This window comes from Cherax quadricarinatus, chromosome 76, assembly GCF_038502225.1.
Source record: "Cherax quadricarinatus isolate ZL_2023a chromosome 76, ASM3850222v1, whole genome shotgun sequence".
In the NCBI taxonomy this organism is placed as follows: domain Eukaryota; kingdom Metazoa; phylum Arthropoda; class Malacostraca; order Decapoda; family Parastacidae; genus Cherax; species Cherax quadricarinatus.
In genome coordinates, this window is record NC_091367.1 from 16,085,862 (window position 1) to 16,108,646 (window position 22,785).

Sequence of the window (22,785 nt, forward strand, 5' to 3'; positions counted from 1 at the left end):
ATCCTTCTTCTGGTTAACTTCATAGATTCAGAAACAACAGAATGTTGTTCGAGATAACTAGGAGAGTACAGCTAGGTGTGCTCAACTAGGTGCGTATTGGTGCTAAACAACGCTGTATCCCATCCTTCTAAGTAAGCACCATTCATATTCATTACAGAAAACTGTCCCCGTTTTCTGTTGCCGCTTCAAAACAGTTTTGCAGCTCTATGAATTATTGTACTTTTTTGGCATTATTATTTAATTAGTAAAATTTATTTAATTACCGTTGATCTAACCTTAATAACGTACGAGGAGAAATTGACTTGTCTTAAACAAATACACTGCTTTTTGTTGTTACAAGTCTCTCTTTGACAGACCGCACAATGCCTCCCGTCGTTACAGTTCTCTTCTTGACAGATTGCACAATGCTTCCCGTCGTTACAGTTCTCTTCTTGGCAGATTACACACTGCCTCCCGTCGTTACAGTCCTCTTCTTGACCGACAGATTAAACACTGCCTCCCGTCGTTACAGTTCTCTTCTTAACAGATTGTACAATGCCTCCCGTCGTTACAGCTTTCTTCTTGACAGAGAGATGACACACTGCCTCCCGTCGTTACAGCTTTCTTCTTGACAGAGAGATGACACACTGCCTCCCGTCGTTACAGCTCTGTTTCTGACAGATAGATTGCACACTGCCTCTCGTCGTTACAGCTATCTCCCTGACGGAGATGAACGTAGGGTATCCCGAGAGGATGCTGACACCTGAGCTGGACTATGAGAGTATTGCAGGGAAGCTGAAGAATGAGGACTACATGTTAACAGAGTATTCCCTCGAGGAAATTATCTACCAGCTAGCTAAGATTCTCTTCAAGCAGGCCATGCACGGAGGTAAGTCCAGCACCTTATGTTAGGTCACCGGTCATTTGACCCTCTCCCGGGTCACGTGTAAGGCACAATATCATGACTGAAACAATACACAAATAACTGCACATAGAAGAATGAATCTTATGACCAAGACTCGGTCCGACTGTGACCAGTAACTAGTCACACAAAGGGAAACAGTATATATTACTACGACTTCTTCTCGTTTTACTTACTCCTGGCCCCACCTTCCTCTAGCGCTTCTGTGTGACTAGTTAATGCTTCAAGTCGGACCGAAAAGTCCTCATAACTTTCATTCTCCCATGTGCTGGTTATTTGTGTATCACACCATGTTTGTCCACAGCAGTTCTTACACTGCCTCATATTTGGCCTTTGGGGAAAATTAACTGTGTTGGATAACAGAAATCATATGACTGACTCTTGGTAAGTCAGAGTTAATTGCGATATGCATTGAAGCAAAACCATTTTTATAACCTAATAACAGGTCTTAGGGTAAGTTATTCACTTCATGTATTACCACAGGAGACGCTGTAGCGCCACAAGAGTCTTATTTTATGGTAAACTGAACACTGCCTTTAGAGTCACTGGTTCAGTTGACATTGTTTGTCAAATCCCAGTTTATCCAGCAGAATATCCCCTTTCCTAACGGAATCTTTCTTTCTAAAGGTGAATGTTTCATTGCAGATGGAGATTTTGGATCTGAGAAAGCGCTGCAGGGGGTAGTGACCCTGCTGGAGAAGGAGACAGCCCGGGGAGCCATCACGCCAGAAGTGGAGAAGAAGGTCCTTGGTGAGTGGTGTCTTGGGATTGGGATAAAAGAAAGAGGGGAGGAAATTAAGAAGAGCGGGAGAAGAACAAAGTGACGATAGGAGAGAGGAAGGGAGAAATAACGAGGAAGATAAACAGGAGAAATTATATAATTAAGGCCAGAGAATAGAGGACATCGGAGGTATTCTGAGCACATGATAATTATTATTATTATTATTATTATGAAATGGGGAGCGCTAAATCCATAGGGTTCATACAACGCATGAGGGATTGGGATACATTCAGGTTCGATCCAAAGCAGGGGATATCAGGTTTAATTCCTTGAATGAAGAGCCTTTAACCGGCAATACATGATAAGAATATAATGTTTGGTGGAAAGGCACTAAAGACTTAACCTGAGGAGGCGGTAGTGAGTAGAAGATTCTGTCTAGAATAGCAGTGAATCCTATCTTGATCTTGTAAGATGTCAGACTAGAGCAGGGAAAATGAATGCTGAGTAAAGTAATTAATAATGAACTAAAGATTCGTTTGGAATCATATGATCCTCTTCTTTTTACAGTGGTATTTACCCTTTCGATTCTATTTTAATCGTCAAGGCTTTTCCATTCTTAAATTGAAATTCTGCTTCCCATATTAACCTTACATATTATATCAATCTCTTCTATTATCTTCCATGATTTCTGCTATGCTAAGATTTATGCTATTTCCATTGCTTCTTGCTTTGGTTTCACTGCTGTTCTGATTAAATCAAGGTCTGTCTTCTACTTCTGACTGGTTCAGCTCATTCTGTGGCCTTCCAGGAATTATCCAGTTTCCTAGGTAGTATTGTTACCTAATGCTCTACAAGTTGATAAGGAAGGATAGAAATGGGTAGTTTCATTCTAATAGAGTGGGATTTAACATACAATTTTTTTACTTACATCCCTCTGCTAAATTAGGATAGTTTAAACGAATGTGTAAGCCTGTCTAGTTTAAACTAATTTATCCCAAAAACTAACCAAAAGGGCTAATACACAGGAGTAATACATATAAACACTAGGACAGGTTGGTGACACAAGTTGAATTAGAGTTAAGCAGTAAAGATCTTTGGACATAGATGCTAAAATATTTACCGAGTAATACTTTTTCCAGACGTTATGGCGAGTTCTTTGGTCGACAGCTTCAGCGAAAAAGAGTTTCAAGCGGCTCTTGGTTCCATGGCTGGTGAATCGTACTTCAAACCATCCAGTGAGAGCTCTTTGGCCTTAGGAAGGTCATCTGTGACTTCTGGTTCAAGTTTCAAGCCTTCCAGTGGAATGTTTCAACTTTCACTGGCAACGAAGAAGAGGGAAGCTCCAGATGACAAGAAGACAGTGACAGAGAAGAAAGACTAAAAAAATAATGGAGCAGGAGAATTGGGAGGAAGACACACACACAGACACGCACACACGCACACACACACACACACACACATACACACACACATACACACACATACACATACACATACACACACACATTTTCGTGTACCGCTTTTCCCCTGTATTTTTTATCAGTTTGCTTTGTTCTTCATTATATACCAAGAACTTAGAAAGATCAGGATGAGTGGAAATTTCACTTTCTAACATATAAACATGTGAGAAAGGTCAAATGGTTACCTAGTTCGGATGACTTCCATTAGCATTGCCTTAACTATCAATAAAATTTCATATGGAATGAAATGCAATTGAAGCAACAGTTTCCAGATGTTAAAGGTGTGATAATTTACATATTTTAGCTGAAAAATTTAATCATATCTGAAAATGCTTAACACCTCTCTGAATCGTCGAAATATGCCAGTCTTAGGTACGTTGGGATAGGAAGGGTTCTTCCGGGGAGAGGAAGGGTTCTTCCTGGGCTAGGAAGGGTTCTTCCTGGGCTAGGAAGGGTTCTTCCGGGGAGAGGAAGGGTTCTTCCTGGGCTAGGAAGGGTTCTTCCTGGGAGAGGAAGGGTTCTTCCTGGGCTAGGAAGGGTTCTTCCTGGGAGAGGAAGGGTTCTTCCTGGGAGAGGAAGGGTTCTTCCTGGGCTAGGAAGGGTTCTTCCTGGGAGAGGAAGGGTTCTTCCTGGTCTAGGAAGGGTTCTTCCTGGGCTAGGAAGGGTTCTTCCTGGGCTAGTAAGGGTTCTTCCTGGGAGAGGAAGGGTTCTTCCTGGGCTAGAAAGGGTTCTTCCTGGGCTAGGAAGGGTTCTTCCTGGGATAGGATGGGTTCTTCCTGGGCTAGGAAGGGTTCTTCCTGGGAGAGGAAGGGTTCTTCCTGGGCTAGGAAGGGTTCTTCCTGGGTTAGGAAGGGTTCTTCCTGGGAGAGAAAGGGTTCTTCCTGGGCTAGGAAGGGTTCTTCCTGGGCTAGGAAGGGTTCTTCCTGGGAGAGGATGGGTTCTTCCTGAGAGAGGAAGGCTTCTTCCTGGGCTAGGAAGGGTTCTTCCTGGGCTAGGAAGGGTTCTTCCAGGGCTAGGAAGGGTTCTTCCTGGGAGAGGATGGGTTCTTCCTGAGAGAGGAAGGCTTCTTCCTGGGCTAGGAAGGCTTCTTCCTGGGCTAGGAAGGGTTCTTCCTGGGCTAGGAACGGTTCTTCCTGGGCTAGGAAGGGTTCTTCCTGGGCTAGGAAGGGTTCTTCCTGGGCTAGGAAGGATTCTTCCTGGGCTAGGAAGGGTTCTTCCTGGGCTAGGAAGGGTTCTTCCTGGGATAGGATGGGTTCTTCCTGGGCTAGGAAGGGTTCTTCCTGGGAGAGGAAGGGTTCTTCCTGGGCTAGGAAGGGTTCTTCCTGGGCTAGGAAGGGTTCTTCCTGGGAGAGGAAGGGTTCTTCCTGGGCTAGGAAGGGTTCTTTCTGGGCTAGGAAGGGTTCTTCCTGGGAGAGGATGGGTTCTTCCTGAGAGAGGAAGGCTTCTTCCTGGGCTAGGAAGGGTTCTTCCTGGGCTAGGAAGGGTTCTTCCTGGGCTAGGAAGGGTTCTTCCTGGGAGAGGATGGGTTCTTCCTGAGAGAGGAAGGCTTCTTCCTGGGCTAGGAAGGGTTCTTCCTGGGCTAGGAAGGGTTCTTCCTGGGCTAGGAAGGGTTCTTCCTGGGAGAGGATGGGTTCTTCCTGAGAGAGGAAGGCTTCTTCCTGGGCTAGGAAGGCTTCTTCCTGGGCTAGGAAGGGTTCTTCCTGGGCTAGGAACGGTTCTTCCTGGGCTAGGAACGGTTCTTCCTGGGCTAGGAAGGGTTCTTCCTGGGCTAGGAAGGATTCTTCCTGGGCTAGGAAGGATTCTTCCTGGGCTAGTAAGGGCTCTTCCTAGCCCAGTAAATTCATTGATGGTACACTTGGTAGATGATGGTTCAGACTCATATCTTCCTTTCTGTACTCTGTGTTTATGTGTTGAGAAATCATGCACATATAATATTAATGTATTTATTTCCATTAATAACATATCAAAGCGACCATTGAAACCTACCATTTAACCCATTGTATCCAGCTGTTGATATGCTGGATACAAAATGGGTTAAATGAATGCCATTGACGATATGATGAGCCCACCTAGATATAAAGATGCACCTATTCATGACATTCATCAGTACAAAAGACAAAAAAAAAGTGCTTAGAAATTAGAAGTATAATGTTAAAAGTGCCGCCTCCGGGAGATAATCCAAGAGACTAGAATCACTCTTTGTAATATTTTGTCATCTTATAACAATTATACAGACGTCAGTTGCAGGACGAGTTAGGTTTAAATATTTTATGAATATTCTTTTTGTTAAATCTCCTTGGCTAACCCTTACCAGTTATTAAATAAATTATCTTAATTCATAAGAAGACGTTGTAGTATCTCATAGCTTAGAGTTTTGTGTTTGTCGTGGTCGTGGATATTTACTGGTAAAACTACTGTAATTCATGCTATGTAACTCTCCTCACACTAAGAAGAGTAATACGAATCTTACTTATAATTATGACGTATGTTACATATAATTATAACGTATGTTACATATAATTATGACGTATGTTACATATAATTATGACGTATGTTACATATAATTATGACGTATGTTGCATATAATTATGACGTATGTTACATATAATTATGACGTATGTTACGTATAATTATGACGTATGTTACATATAATTATGACGTATGTTACATATAATTATGACGTATGTTACATATAATTATGACGTATGTTACATATAATTATGACGTATGTTACGTATAATTATGACGTATGTTACATATAATTATGACGTATGTTACATATAATTATAACGTATGGTACATATAATTATGACGTATGTTACATATATATCTTAGAGAAGTATTTACACATATTACTTTCCACTGGAGATGTTAAAGTATGTAGAAATTCAGAGTTAAGTGAAAATTAATAAGTATATTATCACATAACTTATTTAATAATAATGTGAGTATATCTTAAGAGTTGTGAAGTCTGTTTCTATCTCTCAGATTCACTGACACATATCAAATAAATTCGCCGTTCGCACAGTTGGAATTTTTGTATATTAGGAAAATTAGTTCACATTTATCTATCTGGGACAAACAAGTAAACAGCGAAGAATATATGATAATAAAGTGTTATATATTAATATATTAGTGTTTATTTCGTTTTATTTACATGTATATAGTATTTTCTTATATATTAATATATTAGTGTTTATTTCGTTTTATTTACATGTATATAGAATTTTCTAAACTAAAGTATTTCAGAGTTTATGAATATAGACGACTCGCAGAGATGACTCAGAGAAGATCCAAGTGTGTACCTTAGCCAGTGTATGTGAACCCGTGTATGTGTGGTAGTAGGATTCGAGTCTTAGCTCCTGGCCTCGCCTCTCCCCTGGCCGCTAATGGGTTCACTCCTGGCTTCGTGAGCTCTATCATACCTGTTCGTAATGCTATGTATTGATCCTCCTATCGCTTCGCTGTCCAGATCATTCCACTTCCTGACCACGCTGGAGCTAAAGCAGTTTCTGGTCTTCTGGAAAGTCTGTTACTGTCCACAAAATCAGTTCCTCTCAATATGCTACACGTAGTTATCATGTCACCCCCCTGCTTATGTCATGTCACTCCAGGCCTCTGTCGTGCCTCTAACTTCACGATCAACTGACATGAAACAGCCGTATCATATCTTTTTTCAATCCATGGTTGATGTCCACTTCGACTATATCATTGCTCAATTTATTCCTCTTCGTGACCAGTATTTTATTAAAAAAAATGTATATATATATTTCAAAATCCCTGTGTGTAGTACCCAGACATGTCCTCTTGTTCTTGTTATATTCCTGGTAAATAGCCTATCCATGATTATCCTGTCTATATCTCGGGGTATTTTGTTTGCTGTGATTATATTTTTCTTTGCGCTTCGTTCCTCCAGTGACATCTAGTTCTCGCATTCTTTCTACATCATTCCCGTCAACTCAGGTACCAGTCTTGATACACTCCTTTATACTATCTCATCCTTCGCTTTATTTCGCTAGAAAAGGGTTCCTCACTGGTACTTCGTTGTTAAGAATGTGTTACTTGTAAGAGGTAAGAAGTGTTCTGAATGAGTGCTTTTCTAGTTTTCTAAATACCACTCTAATGTTAGCAAACTTAGCCTGTTCTGATGATGTAATTGTGTTTATCTGTTTCTCGGAAGAAAGGGATGGAGCAATGGCTATGCCCGAGTGTATGTACTCACCTAATTGTACTCATCTGATTGTGGTTGCAGGGGTCGAATCGTAGCTCCTGGCCCTCGCCTCTTCACTGTCTGTGTGTGTATATGTGTGTGTGTGTGTGTGCGTGTGCATGCAGGCGCGCGCGCGTGTGTGAATGCGTGCGCGCGCGCTTGTGTGTGTGTGTGTGTGTATATGTGTACTCACCTATTTGTGTGTGTGTGTGTGTGTGTGTATGTGTGTGTGTTTGTGTGTGTGTGTGTGTGTGTGTGTGTGTATGTGTGTGTGTTTGTGTGTGTGTGTGTGTACTCACCTATTTGTACTCGACTATTTGTGGTTGCAGGGGTCGAGACATAGCTCCTGGCCCCGCCAGGTGTGTGTGTGTGTGTGTGTGTGTGTGTTGTTACTTACATTATTGGTCTTTGGTCTTTTAGACACTATCGTACCTTGAATCTGTGCATGGTATTTGCTTCCATCAGGTTCTTCATCAAGTTCATCTCTCTAAATTATCTCCCTGAGAGTGAAGAAGTTTTTCTTAACGTCTTAGCTCCTCTGTCTTCATCTTCCATCTATGCATCGCATTACTCTATCTTCCTATCCTCTGTTGAATCCTCAGAGAACCTTGAACATCATAATCAGGTCTCCCCTGATTCTTCTCAATGTAAAGTCTCTTCCAAGAGATCACTATCCTCAGTCTTGGACTAGTTTTTCTGAAAACTTATGGTCTTTCTCGAGTTTCCGAACATGCTTGACAAGAAATAAGCTCCATGTTGGTACTATATACTCCATTTCTGTTAATCAAGAGCCCCTTACCAGCATCAAGGCTCCCCATCCTACTGAGACACATACCGAGGGCCACTTGATGGCTACAATAACACAGCAATCATTCACGTCTTTACGAAATAAAATTATGTACAATTTCTCGATATTAATAATAAAATTTTGCCTGACCTGACGTAAATTGGGATCGATTAAGTTAAATTATGCCAAGTTATTAATTATGAAAACGTAACAGGCGCTTGTAACAGGTCATAGATATTTTTATGCTTTCATCTCAGCCTTGTGAGGGACGGCGGACAGACATTCACTGACGCCAGTTTAAATCTCCAAAAAAACCTGTGAATTATATCATGTTATATTTATCAAGGTTAAATTAGGTTAGTAAGTTAGGTAGGGTGCAAAATGATTCCATACAAATATGTTTATCAATGCATTAGAATTTTTGTTAATTTGCATGTTAGCGCTCGGTCTTGATTATAATACTAATAGGGGCAATTTGGCTTGTTTTATCGTACAGCTAAATTGTTTATCGAATTGTAAACACCGAGTTTTACTTTAATGAGAAAGTCTTCTTGACTAGTGGTAAATATATGACATGCAGCCTTAATGACCCAGCGAGTTGATAAACTTTAACCTCAATGACCAACCAATCAACAAATAGCGCGCTTAAGAAGGTGGATAATGATTGGTCATAACAACGTTTGCTTTCAATTCTGTTAACTACACATCCTGATACTCTATTGGGTGGTTTCTACCAGTTGCCAGGAATTAATAAATGAAGATTCAGTTTCGTTAGAGGGACGTAAACATATATGTGTAGTGCTTGTGATGACAGTCCATTGTATTAACTAGATATATGTACATTTTCTGTTTATATACACTGAAACGTATATAAGTATCTGTATTTATACTGGGTGATTATTTTGACTCATTTTAGAGATAAAAGTGATTTGTCGTTTGTATAAAAGTGGTTTGCGGTCTCAGTGGACAGTGTGCGGTCCACACACTGTACACAAACTAGCCACTTAAATAATCTGGAGGAGCCACCCCAAGACAGCTGCATATACCGTGAAGAAAAATTAAGAAAAGTAAGTGTTTTCAAGAGTTAATTATCTTTAAGTTGGTTTCACTGACAGTGCACATTGTTTTTCTATGTAGAGATAACATCAGAAAGTAAAGTAGTGTGTATGCGAGTGATAGACGTGTCCGTCCAGAGACGTACTGGCATATTGACACTGACGTACTGCTAGTAAATAAGTTCATTTAGGCACAGATACACATAAGTACACATAAATACATAGTGTAAATTACCTAGGATGACTCAAAGCAAAGTAACTTATTTCCACTGGGAGATACGACTAAAAGATTTTCTAGATATGTATATTAAATGCTCTTTGAATTAGTTTATCTGTGAAATTTGTATAAAAACAAGAACTGAGCAAACTATGACGAGGTTTGTAGATGAATGGTTCAAAGAACCGACACGTTGTTAAATTAGACACATGTGCAACTCTTGGGTGTCTTTATTGAGGAAACGTTTCGCCACACAGTGGCTTCATTAGTCCATACAAAGGATGAACTTGAACAGGAGGAGAATGAGGTAATCAGTCCCTCAGCCTTGAGTCGATGGACTGACGCGATTACCTCATTCTCCTCCTGTTCTTCAAGTTTATCCTATGTATGGACTGATGAAGTCACTGTGTGGCGAAACGTTTCCTCAATAAAGATACCCAAGAGTTGCACATGTGTCTAATTTAACAAACTATGACGACCTGAGGTTAAGGATGGACTTAAACGAGACTTAGTAAAGCTCAATCCTGACCAAACCAACTTGCAAAACAACAGAAAAACCTTTCCATTAAGCGTTGATATTGACCGTTTGTACCACTCATCAATACTCTGCATTGATGAGTGGTACAATAAGGTTGAACATTAAAATGGTATAAAATACCGACAGGTTGTTAGGCAAGACACATATGCAACAGTTAGGTATCTTTATTTTGAAACGTTTCGCCTACACAGTAGCCTACTGTGTAGGCGAAACGTTTCAAAATAAAGATACCTAACTGTTTGTAGATGAATGGTTCAGAGAACCGACATGTTGATAAATTAGACACATGTGCAACTCTTGGGTATCTTTGGTTAGGTAAGACACATATGCAACAGTTAGACAACTTTATTCCGAAACGTTTCGCCACACAGTGGCTTCATCAGTCCATACAATAAGGTTGATGAGTAATAAAATTCAATTTATACACATTTGCAGTTAAAAATATTTTTCATTTTGTTGATTTGTTTAATATACATTTATGCCGCATATACATTGCTTAGTCCAACCACAAAGATAAAAATCTAGAACATTTGCCACTCACCTAGACGCCAGAATATTGAAATCTAGAAAAATCTTAGTGAAGAATTTAGTAAAACTCGTTTATATAGAGACAAGATTACTGTAGCAGAAACTTAAGGAGTCTAAGAGTATGGTAGAAAATTCTGATTTTTTTTTCCTTGATAAGGATTTTGTGGTATCAACCTTGATAACTGATACTGACAAAATGGTTTAATAAGGAAACGTTTCGGTTCTGGGACCTTGATCACTTGCACAAATAACCCGCACATAAAAGACAGAAGCTTACGACGACGTTTCGGTCCGACTTGGACCATTGACAAAGTCACACTAACAGAGGTGGAGCAGGACGGCTATATATAGGCAGGAAGAGGTCGGACCGAAACGTCGTCGTAAGCTTGTGTCTTTTATGTGCGGATTATTTGTGCATCGTTCCAGTCACGGTATTGTGCCTTTTTGTTACCTTGATCACTTCCAACACGAGCTCCAACGACCGAAACGTTTTCCAATAAATATATCCTAGAATTTGCTCACGATCTTTTTAAATCAATAAGGATTTCGTAATTACACTAAAAATAAATTTTTAATTAAAAATAAAAAATGCTTCAATGGACACATATATTTTGAAAAATTATCTTTTATAAGCAAATATTGAAAACTTATACCGTAAAAATTAGGAATTCAAAATTACTGTAGTTAATATCCTTATCTATATCAGTCCTTTAATTCTTTCATTTATTAATAAAACTTTCACATATAGTTTAATTTTGTGCCGATAGACGTATAGAAATTTAGAATCAAAACTAAATTCTAATTCTAATTTCAAAGGAAATTATTGAATTCAGTTTTGATATTCCAGGAAAAAAATAAATATTTATCTGAGCTCTTTGACTCTACACCGGGTTTGTGCGACAAATTTAATTGATGCAAGGCGCTAAACCTGTGTGGGTGATTCAGCGCAGTCTGGGTGGAGGCTCGATCTCCGTGATCCTACGTGATCCTCCGTGATCCTCCGTGATCCTCCGTGATCCTCCATGAGCCACAAAGAATAGTGTATAGTCGTCAATGTTTGTAAAAATTAAAATAAAAAGTAAAAATGCCGAAATTAATAAACATTTTTTTTTAATTTTAATGTATATTGGGTTCCACTGCGAAGGGTGCTACTGCGATAGGTGCTACTGCGATAGGTACTCCTGCGATAGGTACTCCTGCGATAGGTACTCCTGCGATAGGTGCTACTGCGATAGGTGCTACTGCGATAGGTACTCCTGCGATAGGTGCTATTGCGATAGGTGCTACTGCGATAGGCGCTACTGCGATAGGTGCTACTGCGATAGGTGCTACTGCGATAGGTGTTACTGCGATAGGTGCTACTGCGATAGGTGCTACTGCGATAGGTGCTACTGCGATAGGTGCTACTGCGATAGGTGCTACTGCGATAGGTGCTACTGCGATAGGTGCTACTGCGATAGGAGCTACTGCGATAGGTGCTACTGCGATAGGTGCTACTGCGATAGGTGCTACTGCGAAGGGTGCTACTGCGATAGGTTCTACTGCGATAGGTACTACTGCGATAGGTTCTACTGCGATAGGTGCTAATGCGAAGGGTGCTACTGCGAAGGGTGCTACTGCGAAGGGTGCTACTGCGATAGGTGCTACTGCGATAGGTGCTACAGCGATAGGTGCTACTGCGATAGGTGCTACTGCGATAGGTGCTACTGCGACAGGTGCTACTGCGACAGGTGCTACTGCGATAGGTGCTACTGCGATAGGTGCTACTGTGAAAGGTGCTACTGCGATAGGTGCTACTGCGATAGGTGCTACTGCGATAGGTGCTACTGCGATAGGTGCTACTGCGATAGGTGCTACTGCGATAGGTGCTACTGCGATAGGTGCTACTGCGATAGGTGCTACTGCGATAGGTGCTACTGCGATAGGTGCTACTGCGATAGGCGCTACTGCGATAGGCGCTACTGCGATAGGCGCTACTGCGAAAGGCGCTACTGCGATAGGCGCTACTGCGATAGGTGCTACTGCGATAGGTGCTACTGCGATAGGTGCTACTGCGATAGGTGCTACTGCGATAGGTGCTACTGCGAAGGTATAACCTGAATTCTGAGAAATTTGCAAGATTTAAACTTAGATTTTCAAGATATGAGAGGTGGAGTTGGGGCGGTGGAGTTGGGGCGGGGGAGTTGGGGCGGTGGCGTTGGGGCGGTGGGGTTGGGGCGGTGGGGTTGGGGCGGAGGAGTTGGGGCGGTGGAGTTGGGGCGGTGGAGTTGGGGCGGTGGAGTTGGAGCGGTGGAGTTGGGGCGGTGGAGTTGGGGCGGAGGAGTTGGGGCGGCGGAGTTGGGGCGGCGGAGTTGGGGCGGCGGAGTTGGGGCGGCGGAGTTGGGGCGGCGGAGTTGGGGCGGCGGAGTTGGGGCGGCAGAGTTGGGGCGGCGGAGTTGGGGCGGCGGAGTTGGGGCGGCGGAGTTGGGGCGGCGGAGTTGGGGCGGCGGAGTTGGGGCGGTGTCGCCAGGTGAAGGCTGGTACAACCCTCCTACTGTATTTTAAGTATGGAACGACGTAATTCCAGAAGCATCAAACTTGGTACACAATTTCCACGGGTTACAAGCCTGAGATGCAAGTTCACAATTACGTTTAGCCGATTCATACCGCAGGAAAAAAAAGTGCAAAACATAATGAAAATTCATACAGAAAGATTATTTTCTTAATTTTCAAAGAAAGTTTAAAGCTTATTACTGTCTTGCGGATCAAAAGGACTACCAATAAAAACACCAATATCATTAATGTACAATAAATCATAGACATGGATTCCTAATATAAATTTAATAATAGACAATCATAAAAATCAGAGACTTGGATTATATTATTTCTCCTATTTAACTACCATAAATACACACAGCAGGGAACTGTTCGCTGGCAGTGAATTGATCTACCATTTTCTTGCTTCGATCAAACATGGTTATCTCTCTTTCCCTTGCATTTGTAAGCCTGCTAAGGGCTTACCCCTCAGGGAGGTTCCTTGACGCTGGGTAAGGGCTCTTGGTCTAGGGAAATGGATCTGTGATCCGGTTCCTTGAATTGAGCCTGAATACCTTCCATACCCCCATCCACATGCGCTGTATAATCCTACGGTTTTAGTGCTCCCCATAAATATAATATCCTACGGGGTTAGAGATTTCTCTTGATAATAGACACTGGTACTGATAAACCTGTGTGACATCTTGAGAGTACTTGCAGTTTATCTCTGAGTTCCTCTCCCGATGACTGCACGAGTTGTGATGTGACTGTTAGCTCATGAAGTGATGTCTGTTGTCTCTGCAGTTACTTAAACAACAAAGTCACAATTCCGTGACTGGAACGATACACAATCCGCTGGTTATTTGTGTACTGCAGTTACTTATCCAAATCAATGTCCTAATGTTATTGTCTCGGCCCAGTAGAAATACTGTTGTTGATGGTGTTTAGATACTTCCCAGTTTGTTGGTTCTGCTTCATATGTACTGGGAAAATCCCACCTCCCAAAATGGTTTTTAATGGTGAAGGGACTTTTATGGTGATATGGTCATGTTTGAAGACTGTTCTTGCACGATGTCGAAAACAGTGAAAGAGAATGATTGGTAATTTCTGGAGCATTGTAATGAGTGAAATTAACACTTACATCAGGTCTGTACCTGCAGCTGAGGTTTACTAGCTGTGTCCCAGCCTATGTCTGGCAAGTGTTTGATCTGTCACTCTAGTTTTGTCTTGTATGTTTCCACATCTCTAACTCAATTTTAATAGTTCCACTGTGTGTTGATGAGCAAGATGTCCATTTTTTTCACAAAATTGTTTGTAATAATGGTTTTCAGTTTCTTTACGAGCTGTATATAGAGTTGCCATCGTTATAAAGAATGTTGGATTGTGCATTGTCGTTGCTAGGTAGTGAACGATTTTGTGTAATTCCACAGTGTGTGGGGCACCCATTGAACTGCTGTGCCTTCATGAAGTATGACATGTTGATACATATGCAACATGTAGCGTCTTGTAAACGTTTCACCGTCCAGTGGCTTTCAGTGCATGACATGGGCACTGATAGTCACTGGATGGCGAGACGTATACAAGATATCCCGATGGTGTACATGTGTCAAATTCATCATCTTGTCGCTGGTGAATACCAGCGATATACAAGCACTATACACCTGTGCAACAAGTGTGTATCATTATTATGTAGACGTTGAGCTAACCAGTGGTTTTTTAAATATACAGGGACTTAAAAGACTGAAAAGGTTGAAGATGTGGCAATCAGTCCCTCTCACTCTAGAAGCAGGAGTTCAGAACCGTTGCCTTATCCTTAAATGATTAAGTCAATATGTAAGAGTTTGGACGATTAATATAAGGGCCAGATTAATCTTATACAATTCAGCTATGAAAGCTGAGGTTTTTGTGTGGTTTCCATCGCATCTGGAGATGGAAGTGAGGAATCCACAATGTGGAAGTCAAAGAAGGTGTATTGTTATCGAGAACTCGTGATCCATCTCTATATATTTCTATTGTATCGCCGTGAAGATTGTACATTGTACATGTAAAAGCAAAATCTCTTGTTTAGTTTGTTTCTGTTTGGGAATATCTAAGTCCAACTGAGTTATGGCTATTGAGGTACTGTAGTTCCATGGGAAATATAAAGGGACCTGATGGTTGGTTCTTTGTTTTAGAAGATATGTAAATAGGAAGAGAGATTGTTCATGCTTTCTATCAGTTCTTAGCAGACTGTTGCTTGCCTGTGAACAGGTTGCCTTCTATGATAAGTGCAATTGTCTTTTGTATATATTTAAATACATAATTCGCAGAAAGATTAAAGAAACAACGGTGAAGTTTCTCAATATATTTGCATTGTGTCAAGCTAGTAGTGAATTATACAAATAGTTTAGAAAACCAACAAGTTGATGAATGAGAAAACTATGCAACAATTGCGTGTCTTTATAGAGGTAACTTCTCGCCAGCCAGTGACTAACATCATTCATCTCTGTATTGAACTGAGGAGGGCACTGGCTGGCGAAACGTCGCCACAAAGATACCCGAGTGTAAAAAAGAAAAAAACTATACTATGGGTGGGGTTTGAACCAGCAATCAGAGAGTCACAAAACTCCAGGCCGTATCGTTAGCCACTCTGATAGAGGGTTCAAACCCCGCCCGTGATATGGTTTGCTTGCAATCGTGTCATTGCAATTTCGTGAGACATACCAAAGTATTGCACAAGTGTCTCACTGAATTGTCAGTTAACAAATAAATGATATACTTAGTAGAATTCTGCAGCCCAAGTGAACTGTGATTTTTAAATACATCTGCCAATATGTTTAATGATGGTGGTAACACGACCCGAGGTCTCAACGATAGTTGTAATGTGATGGTGCTGGTAATAGTGGAGAGGGACGAGCGCATACGTGTGAATACACGTGCGCATGTATGCAGACGTGTGAATACACGTGCACATGTGTGCAGACGTGTGAATACACGTGCGCATGTATGCAGACGTGTGAATACACGTGCACATGTATGCAGACGTGTGAATACACGTGCACATGTTTGCAGACGTGCGAAAGCACGTTCACATGTTTGCAGACGTGCGAAAGCACGTGCACATGCGTGCAGACGTGCGAAAGCACGTGCACATGCGTGCAGACGTGCGAAAGCACGTGCACATGCGTCAAGACGTGCGAAAGCACGTGCACATGCGTCAAGACGTGCGAAAGCACGTGCACATGCGTCAAGACGTGCGAAAGCACGTGCACATGCGTCAAGACGTGCGAAAGCACGTGCACATGCCTGCAGACGTGCGAAAGCACGTGCACATGCCTGCAGACGTGCGAAAGCACGTGCACATGCCTGCAGACGTGCGAAAGCACGTGCACATGCCTGCAGACGTGCGAAAGCACGTGCACATGCCTGCAGACGTACGAAAGCACGTGCACATGCCTGCAGACGTGTGACTGAACGTGCGCATGCGTGCAGATGTGCGAAAGCACGTGCACATGCGTTCGTACGTGCGAATACACGTGCACATGTATGCACTTCTGTAAGTATGTATATGTTTAAATGCGGAGCACATGTATACTCACAAGTATTTGTGTGTGTGCATATGTATGTTTTTGCATATGCATACATACGCACACAAGTACACGCATGTATTCATAAGGAAGTGTACATACGTTCAGAAAATCATACATAAAAACATACATAGTACATTTTATACTTTGTATACAATGTAATACATACATACATGCGCACATGCGCACGTGTATTCACACGTCTGCACACATGTGCACGTGTATTCACACGTCTGCACACATGTGCACGTGTATTCACACGTCTGCATACATGCGCACGTGTATTCACACGTCTGCACACATGTGCACGTGTATTCACACGTCTGCACACATGTGCACGTGTATTCACACGTCTGCACACATGTGCACGTGTATTCACACGTCTGCACACATGTGCACGTGTATTCACACGTCTGCACACATGTGCACGTGTATTCACACGTCTGCACACATGTGCACGTGTATTCACACGTCTGCATACATGCGCACGTGTATTCACACGTCTGCACACATGTGCACGTGTATTCACACGTCTGCACACATGTGCACGTGTATTCACACGTCTGCACACATGTGCACGTGTATTCACACGTCTGCACACATGTGCACGTGTATTCACACGTCTGCATACATGCGCACGTGTATTCACACGTCTGCACACATGTGCACGTGTATTCACACGTCTGCACACATGTGCACGTGTATTCACACGTCTGCACACATGCGCACGTGTATTCACACGTCTGCACACATGTGCACGTGTATTCACACGTCTGCATACATGCGCACGTGTATTCACACGTATGCGCTCGTCCCTCTCTACTATTACCAGCACCATCACATTACAACTATCGTTGAAACCTCGGGTCGTGTTACCACCATCATTAAACATATTGGCAGATGTATTTAAAAATCACAGTTCACTTGGGCTGCAGAATTCTACTAAGTATATCATTTATTTGTTAACTGACAATTCAGTGAGACACTTATCTGGAGTTTATCTGGAGAGAGTTCCGGGGGTCAACGCCCCCGCGGCCCGGTCTGTGACCAGGCCTCCTTAGGTCAGTGTCCCAGGATGCGACCCACACCAGTCGACTAACACCCAGGTACCCATTTTACTGATGGGGAACATAGACAACAGGTGGAAAGAAACACGTCCAATGTTTCTACTCTGGCTAGGAATCGAACCCAGGCCCTCACCGTGTGAAGCGAGAGCGTTAACCACCAGGCCACCAGAGCCACTTGTGCAATACTTTGGTATGTCTCACGAAATTGCAATGACACGATTGCAAGCAAACCATACCGGGGTTTGAACCCGCTATCAGAGTGGCTAACGCTACGGCCTGGAGTTTTGTGACTCTCTGATTGCTGGTTCAAACCCCACCCATAGTATAGTTTTTTTTTTTTTTACACTCGGGTATAAAGTTTTCTAAACTATTTGTATAATTCACTACTAGCTTGACACAATGCAAATATATTGAGAAACTTCACCGTTGTTTCTTTAATCTTTCTGCGAATTATGTATTTAAATATATACAAAAGACAATTGCACTTATCATAGAAGGCAACCTGTTCACAGGCAAGCAACAGTCTGCTAAGAACTGATAGAAAGCATGAACATTCTCTCTTCCTATTTACATATCTTCTAAAACAGAGAACCAACCATCAGGTCCCTTTATATTTCCCATGGAACTACAGTACCTCAATAGCCATAACTCAGTTGGTCTTAGATATTCCCAAACAGAAACAAACTAAACAAGAGATTTTGCTTTTACATGTACAATGTACAATCTTCACGGCGATACAATAGAAATATATAGAGATGGATCACGAGTTCTCCATAACAATACACCTTCTTTGACTTCCACATTGTGGATTCCTCACTTCCATCTCCAAATGCGATGGAAACCACACAATAACCTCAGCTTTCATAGCTGAATTGTATAAGATTAATCTGGCCCTTATATTAATCGTCCAAACTCTTTAGCGCTTTATGATTATAATACTGTATACGCAGTTTAATATTTTTTTGCACTGAAATTTCATAACCACTCTTCCTTTTGCATGCACTGAGGAAAAGATGGCTGGGCTTACGAAATACAGGGATTTAATTAGCACAACGATCGAAATACATCTAGTTAGAAACTTTAATCAACTAACTTACTTGTAGACTTAATCAAAAGTCGTAGATCTACCAAGTATATCAGTTATTTGTAATACTGAGCAATAGGTTGATTTTACAAGGAGCACAGCTGCGACGTGGTTGTATCAGCGGCAGCAAATGTGATGATACTGTCTCGTTCCACAGCCACAGAAACTCTGATGGTACACAAAACTGCAAGAATATATAAGCAGAGTCTTCCAGTGAGTAGAAACATTTCATCAATAAAGATTCCTGTTGTTGCACACGTCTTGCTCATCAATATGGCGGAGTTGTATATACCATATATATGATACGAGAATTGTTCAGTGTTGATAGCACCATTCAGGACAGGAAGATATCTGAGCTGCAACAGATACAGAGATTTACTGTATGCATAGAACCAGTAACGCGAGTAATCTACAGGGAATGCCTCAGTCTTAAATATGTATTCTTTAGAGTAGATCAGAAGCGATACATGATAATACATACGTGGAAGGCACTTGAATGTTTAGTCCAACATTTTCACACATCAGTAATGTTACTTGTTTTGCATAATTGCCAATATACTGGAGTTTATCTGGAGAGAGTTCCGGGGGTCAACGCCCCCGCGGCCCGGTCTGTGACCAGGCCTCCTTAGGTCAGTGTCCCAGGATGCGACCCACACCAGTCGACTAACACCCAGGTACCCATTTTACTGATGGGGAACATAGACAACAGGTGGAAAGAAACACGTCCAATGTTTCTACTCTGGCTGGGAATCGAACCCAGGCCCTCACCGTGTGAAGCGAGAGCGTTAACCACCAGGCCACCAGAGCCACCAGGAGTGAGATATATGGTAGTAAATATATAAAATAAACTCAGTAATAAGCATGAGTGTTGCAAGAATAATGATAAAACACTGCATCAATATCCCCGCCTACAATATTAAACATCTCACTTGACGCTATCAGAAACACTGCTGGAACAAGATGTTTTCATGAAGTCCTAGACGTTCGTCCAGGAAGCACCTGATCATTCTGGTTGACCAGGCCAGCACTGCATGTCATCATTCCATCCGACGAAGACTTATTTGAAGCGATGATTACTCAAATGATATCTAGCACTTTTTATAGTCCGTTCAACTTAACTCGTTACTGTTGACGAACAAAAGTTGACTAATTGATCTTGTAAGTCTATGTGAGTTGACTATGTTGTGTGTCTTTATGTACCTGAGACCAACTTCTCACACTCTCCCTCTCCACTCTCTCAGTTCCTCTCAGCATTTTGTAAGTTGTAATTACGTCATGTCTGGTCCTTCTGTCTTCTAGTGTCAACGTATTAGAGCCTCTCATAGGTCATACTACTCAGCTCTTAGTTTCGTTGCAAACCTTTGCATATGTGTATATATTTACCTATGTGGTTGCAGGGGTCAAGTCTCGGCTCCAGGCCCCGCCTCTTCGCTTGCGTGTAACTCTACGGTTGGTAGGTAAGACACATAGGCAACAGTTAGGCAACTTTATTCCGAAACGTTTCGCCTACACAGTAGGCTTCTTCAGTCGAATACAGAAAGTAGGCAGGAACAGTAGAGATGTGAAGACGATGTAATCAGTCCATCACCCTTGAAGTCGTAGAATTTGAGGTTGTCAGTCCCTCAGCCTGGAGAAGTTCAGTTCCATAGTCAGGAACTAACTGAAGATCAAGCGACAGTGCAGAGACTTAAATACTGTCGGAAGGAGAGGTGCAGAGTAGTAGTAGTGAGAATGTAGCCACTGAGAGGTCAGGTCCCTCTCAGATCCAACAGTTCTCACTTGAAAGGGTTGTCCAAGGTGTTTTTCTGTACCAAGAGGCCATGTGTTGCAGTGTCTGACAAGATGAATATCAAAATGGTATACAATACCGACAGGTTGGTAGGTAAGACACATAGGCAACAGTTAGGCAACTTTATTCCGAAACGTTTCGCCTACACAGCAGGCTTCTTCAGTCGAATACAGAAAGTAGGCAGGAACAGTAGAGATGTGAAGACGATGTAATCAGTCCATCACCCTTGAAGTCGTAGAATTTGAGGTTGTCAGTCCCTCAGCCTGGAGAAGTTCAGTTCCATAGTCAGGAACTAACTGAAGATCAAGCGACAGTGCAGAGACTTAAATACTGTCGGAAGGAGAGGTGCAGAGTAGTAGTAGTGAGAATGTAGCCACTGAGAGGTCGGGTCCCTCTCAAGGGTGATGGACTGATTACATCGTCTTCACATCTCTACTGTTCCTGCCTACTTTCTGTATTCGACTGAAGAAGCCTACTGTGTAGGCGAAACGTTTCGGAATAAAGTTGCCTAACTGTTGCCTATGTGTCTTACCTACCATCCTGTCGGTATTGTATACCATTTTGATGTTCATCTTGTCAGACACTGCAACACATGGCCTCTTGGTACAGAAAAACACCTTGGACAACCCTTTCAAGTGAGAACTGTTGGATCTGAGAGGGACCTGACCTCTCAGTGGCTACATTCTCACTACTACTACTACTCTGCACCTCTCCTTCCGACAGTATTTAAGTCTCTGCACTGTCGCTTGATCTTCAGTTAGTTCCTGACTATGGAACTGAACTTCTCCAGGCTGAGGGACTGACAACCTCAAATTCTACGACTTCAAGGGTGATGGACTGATTACATCGTCTTCACATCTCTACTGTTCCTGCCTACTTTCTGTATTCGACTGAAGAAGCCTACTGTGTAGGCGAAACGTTTCGGAATAAAGTTGCCTAACTGTTGCCTATGTGTCTTACCTACCAACCTGTCGGTATTGTATACCATTTTGATATTCAACTCTACGGTTAATGCTCCACGGTGAACTTCAGGTGCAAATATTTCACATACTGTATAACCATTATACCAATTAAGCTTTATTTAAATAGGCGTCAGATGTGTAATTAATGTTCAGAAGTGTCCAAGTAGGCAAACTGTTTTGCATAAATTAATGATTTCTTAAAGCTTGGTCTGTGTTAGAACAATCAGCTCAGCACAACAATCCGCCCAAAACCATTAACTCTTCACCTCAACAAATACTCACTTTTTTATACAACAATCAGCCATGACAGAAAGTGAAGTTCCGGGGTCGTATCATCATTTCTAAAAGTTCAACTGCTACCCATTTGTCCACATTTGGTGTCCATATTAAAATCATTTTTCTTAATGAACCTTCATGACTGGTAGTCGGCGTAATCCAACCGCAACTGCTGTACCACCACCCACCACCATTCGAGAATTTCTCGGTGCATGATTTATCTGTAGATAAAAAAAAACATGTAAATGAACTCACCGAATTCTGCAAATATGTAAACATATACACACACGTGGGTTAGATTTGTGCGGGACAGTTTTGTGCGAGGTATTGTCACCTCTGCATGACGTGCCACCTCAGGAGTTAATATTTAAAATTGTCTTCTAGTGCCTCTTCTTATTCCTCGGAGGATGTGTGTGTGTAAGCACATGAATGCTCTCGGGTTTTATTTCCTATTTTTCACTCGTATTTTTTCATATATATACACAAGCGTAAACAAGACTAGTCCCTACAAGGAGAGACTAAGGGAACCTGACGACTCAGGAGGACAGAAGGGATATGGGAAGGGGAGAAAATGATAACGATGTATAAAATACTGAGAGGAATTGACAAGGTGGACGGGGCCAGAATGTTTCAGAGATGGGACACAACAACAAACGGACACAACTGAAACTTAACTACTCAGGTGAGTCATAGGTATGTTGGGAAGAACTTTTTCAGTCATAGAGTTGTCAAGAAATGGAACTGTCTGGAGAATGAAGTAGGGGAGGCAGGATCCATACATAGCTTTAAGATGAGGTACGATAAGGCTCTTGGAGCAGGGAAAGAAAGGACCTAGTAGCGACTAGACATGAGGCGGTACCAGGAACTGTGACTCGACCCTGCAACCACAAATAGGCGAGTGAAAACACACACACACACACATACATACACATACATACACACACATACACACACACACACATTCATTGTCGTAGGGCAAGGAGCCGAGTTTCGACTTTTGCAACCACAATTGTGTGAGCACGCACACACACACACACACACACTGGAGGACAGGAGGGTCAGGGGAGACATGATAACGACATACAAAATACTGCGTGGAATAGACAAGGT

General features: G+C 42.1%; 1 protein-coding gene and 1 long non-coding RNA gene across 2 annotated transcripts in view; one reads left to right on the top strand and one right to left on the bottom strand.

The window, feature by feature from the left end:
• Window positions 1-8,866: 8,866 nt before the first annotated feature.
• LOC138854974 (uncharacterized) overlaps window positions 8,867-22,785 on the top strand; it is a 131,009-nt gene continuing 117,090 nt past the window's right edge. Inside the window, exon 1 of the long non-coding RNA XR_011394148.1 lies at window positions 8,867-9,146. This is a non-coding gene — a long non-coding RNA (uncharacterized lncRNA). The remainder of the gene's footprint in view (window positions 9,147-22,785) is intronic.
• Window positions 18,486-22,785, bottom strand: part of LOC128703715 (angiopoietin-4-like) — a 55,707-nt gene continuing 51,407 nt past the window's right edge. The window contains exons 9-10 of the mRNA XM_070101330.1: window positions 21,682-21,896; window positions 18,486-19,004 (exon numbers count right to left, since the gene is read on the bottom strand). Coding sequence (XP_069957431.1) covers window positions 21,697-21,896 — 200 coding nt within the window. The 3' untranslated portion in view covers window positions 18,486-19,004; window positions 21,682-21,696. The remainder of the gene's footprint in view (window positions 19,005-21,681; window positions 21,897-22,785) is intronic.